Here is a 3,908-nt window from a genome sequence, read left to right as displayed (position 1 = left end):
TAATATCAAAAAAGTTATTCCAAACTACTAAGATCTGACTGATCCCCTCCCCAATAAAAAAAAAAAGACTCCTCAGTGGGTTCTTTAAATTCTAATAAAATAAATAATGTTGAGAACCAGGCTAAATATAATCTCAAAGAGAAATAACAATGCCAAGGGTAACAAAAGTGAATTCTTAGAGAAACAGAGACTATGAACAAAACATTCTAAAAAATGAACGATAGAGAGAAAATATCCAATAAATGGCTGAGATGGGATCACACCTCAGTTTGAAGCCAAAAATCTCTTTTGAGTTTTGAAGGGTCTGTATGGCTAATTTTTGGAGAATAAAACATCAATCCATCTTAATCTCAGTACATGAGATTAATACAAAGTGATCATTGAACTGTAACTAACAATAACTAAAAAAAAAAGGGTGACACTTTAATTCAAAAATATGAAAACAATAAACAAATTGTAATGAAAAAAATGTAATACTTAATTGCATTAATGACAATCTTACATTCCAGCAAATATAGGTACAACAACACAACAAAAAAATCTGCACAGTTGGTGGTAGAGAATGTCTAGATGAGCTTGGCATCACGATAATCAAAAGAATCCTGGTTAAAGTATACAGAAGAGATAATCAATTTATTTTATTAACAACTGTTGAAAAGACATCATAATGATGTAAGTTTTATTTTAATTTTCAAATTCTAGTACAAAGCATAGAAATGTTATGCTGCTAACAGGATATAATACAATGTTTTTCATGAAGTAAGACAATATTTGACCATCTTATACAATAAATGGATAATTACATGTGTATTTGCTGCACTAATGGTTGTTGGTAACGTTGTAACAGATGTATCCATTGCTGTGAAGGTACTGCTACTTGCTTTTATAAGCTGGCAATGCCCTGTAAGCAATGACCTTGTGTAACCAACTTTACACTTGCACAAGCCTTGCCGAGCTCTGGTGTTTCTGAGGGCACAGTATTCATTGATGGGACAATATTCATCTACACCATATAAACAATTTTTCTTCCGTGATGGTGTCACTGGAACTGAGTTGCTTGCATCTGTGGTGACCTGAGAAATTTTATTACCTTCAACGATGTAGGGTGTTTCACTATTGTCAGTCTCTCGAGGTATTTCTTCATCTAGTATGGACATCCATTCTTCAGGCTGTAAACTAAAAGACCTGTTGTAAGTAAAAAAAAAATGTTTGAATAAATGTAGCATATGGGGGAGAAGACATGTATTTTCTTTGTCTTTCCTTCTTTACAACTGCTAGATTAAATACATTGTTACTCTTTACACAGCTGAAACTACAGAAACAAAAGGACTAGAAAATATGTTCATAATATAATTGTCCGAAAAAAGTAAGTCTAACAGTGGACGAAACAGTTTAAAGGCAATAATAAATTTACTTTATATAGAAGATAAACAGGTATGTCCACCAATAAAAGTGAAAAAGATTTAAAAATAAAACTGTCTGTAGATATGCACAAAAGATGTGATTATGTACAATAGCCACAAAACATATAGATTTAATTCTAAAAGAAACTAAAAAACTTACTTTTCTTACACAGATAGCTCAGAAACGGTCACACCCAAAAATAACCATAATAATAATATTCCAACAGTGAATTGTTATGCTTAAAATTTGAATCCAAAAAATATTTTTCCCCATACAGCATTTTGTGGAGAAATTTGGCCTTAGAGTTTGGAGCTTTCACCGTTAAGCAAATATAGGGAAATCTTCACTCTAATTGCAAGTAAACCAGTGTAGTCTGGCAGTAAAAGATGTTATGAAGTTGAGCAATCAAATTCTACCTCCCTCAAATAACATTTCTATAGATTTTTTTGAAAAAAAAAGTTAGAAATCCTAATGACTATGTCAAATACTACTTAAATACGGTACACATTTCTATCAAACCTTAACTTTTGCATTTCATTAGAAAAGAGTATGCTTGTTTTGAGTACACATCTCCAAGTACTTCACTAAAAATTCAGCAAGTTTATGGTTATAAATTTCAGTATTTGAGATAACAGGTCTGATAAGGAAAAGTTTATATGAAATTCAAAAAGTATTTTATTTAACAATAAGTTTTGTACAACATTTTATTAAAAGTTTTATCCACTTTAGTTTGCACAAATTATAAGGATTGTGGAGAAAAAGTTTGCAGTTTACAAGGCTGTTCACAAATATTAAACCATGTGTACTACCCACTTCCCAACAAGTAACAAGATAAAAACAACTTAAACTTACTTTTCATTCCAGGGAAAATCTTTCTGATCTGAAAAGAAAACTGACTTCAGGTAAATATGACAGTTCAGAAAAACATTATTTTTTTAAACCATTTAACTTAACCTTATGTATACAATGGGGTTCAAAGTTTGCATGTCACAACCTTTTTTTACAGAATTACATTCAAAATTTAAACAACTTTATTATCAATAAACTTAGTATAAAAATGCAATTTATAATTCAAAGTCTTATATCAGCTAAGCTTTATTTCTTATTTTGCCAAAGAAAATATTTAAATAAATTCTTAATCTTGACTCATGTATTTTATGTGACACATCTCTCTTATTTTTTATTTTCTCCATTTCAAATAATAAATATTAACAAGTACAAATGTCTCACCTTCTTGAATTAGTAAGATATAATTAAATTTGTGACACCCACCACCGAGGCTCTTCCCACCTTGTCATAGTTTTGAAGGAATCTATCTATATTATGTGTCCTTTTGTAGAGATTTTTTTATAGCCAACAGAAATTAAATTTTCTCCCCTACCAGAACCTGCTAATGGTTATTTGTTCTTGGCATGCACTTTTTGACAGCTTGCCTCAGACTGTTTTTGTGCAGTCTTTAATGCTGAGCTCCGAGTGGCTAAAAGAATTTTTAAACCTATTTGTAACTTAGTTAGAAAGCCAGTAATAGTTTTAAGATATTTTATATTTTGTGTGAAATAATTTTTTGTGTTTTAAGTTTCATATTCAAAATAACATTTAAAATATTTTGGTCACAAACATCGTTACAAAAAATGTAAGCATACAGATATTCATCTGTCAACAGCAAAAAGTAAAAGTCCAGACAAGTACATACTAAATGTCTTGTTTCTAATATACAATTTTTATTTACTGTTATAAAAGGAACTAAAATGAAAAATTAATAACTTACTAAGTGAAATAATAAAATTTAAATGAAACAGAATTTAATAAAAAAATTTCTTGTGATAGTAAATATCATAGGATGTGAGCAAGGTGAGTTTGTAACAGATTCGTGTTGTATTTGTAACTCAATATTTTATTTACAAAAAACTGTGCAACTGTGATAAATGGCTTATGGCACACTCTGAGAAGGTCTAAGTGCAGCTGTAAAGCAATAAGAGTAAATGAACCCACATTTGAGAAGTCTTTAGTGGTAAGAATATATAGTGTGTAAATCTCTGTTACAATAAGCAGTCATTCTAGAAAGAAAACAAAATTTAGATTTATTTTGTATTTTTCAACTTTTCATTTTACCCTACATTGTTGATTTCACTAGTTAGAATTAGGGTAGAAAAAATAACATAAAATATAATGTTTTACTGATAAAAATACTTTTGACATTTATTTTGGATGTTTTAGAGGTTATGCAAAATAAATATGAAAACTAATAATGCTTGGAGACAGCTTGAATGGGTAATGAAAAAAAAATTAATATAAGTTTAACATAACAGCAAATGTACAAAGTTTCAACAAGGTTTTGTCATCATTAGGTACAAGTAGTTTACACTGACACAGATATATATATGTACAATATGGAACAAATAGGCAACATGACCTGATACTGTTGCAAGACTTAGAAGAGATATCCTGGCACCCCATGGTGTTGATTTAGAGTAGGGTTGTTTTGTTCAATTAAGATGGATTCC

General features: G+C 29.8%; 1 protein-coding gene across 1 annotated transcript in view; it reads right to left on the bottom strand.

The window, feature by feature from the left end:
* The window catches only part of LOC106460092 (dyslexia-associated protein KIAA0319-like protein), an 84,234-nt gene that overhangs the window by 72,407 nt on the left and 7,919 nt on the right, over positions 1-3,908 (bottom strand). The window contains exons 2-3 of the mRNA XM_022386709.1: positions 2,257-2,284; positions 804-1,176 (exon numbers count right to left, since the gene is read on the bottom strand). Of these exons, the coding sequence (XP_022242417.1) occupies positions 804-1,176; positions 2,257-2,284 (401 nt within the window). The remainder of the gene's footprint in view (positions 1-803; positions 1,177-2,256; positions 2,285-3,908) is intronic.

The sequence above is a fragment of the Limulus polyphemus genome, unplaced genomic scaffold (genome assembly GCF_000517525.1).
Source record: "Limulus polyphemus unplaced genomic scaffold, Limulus_polyphemus-2.1.2 Scaffold706, whole genome shotgun sequence".
Lineage (NCBI taxonomy): Eukaryota > Metazoa > Arthropoda > Merostomata > Xiphosura > Limulidae > Limulus > Limulus polyphemus.
The sequence above is the reverse complement of the archived record's forward strand: the minus strand, read 5'-3'. Positions and strand labels throughout refer to the sequence as shown.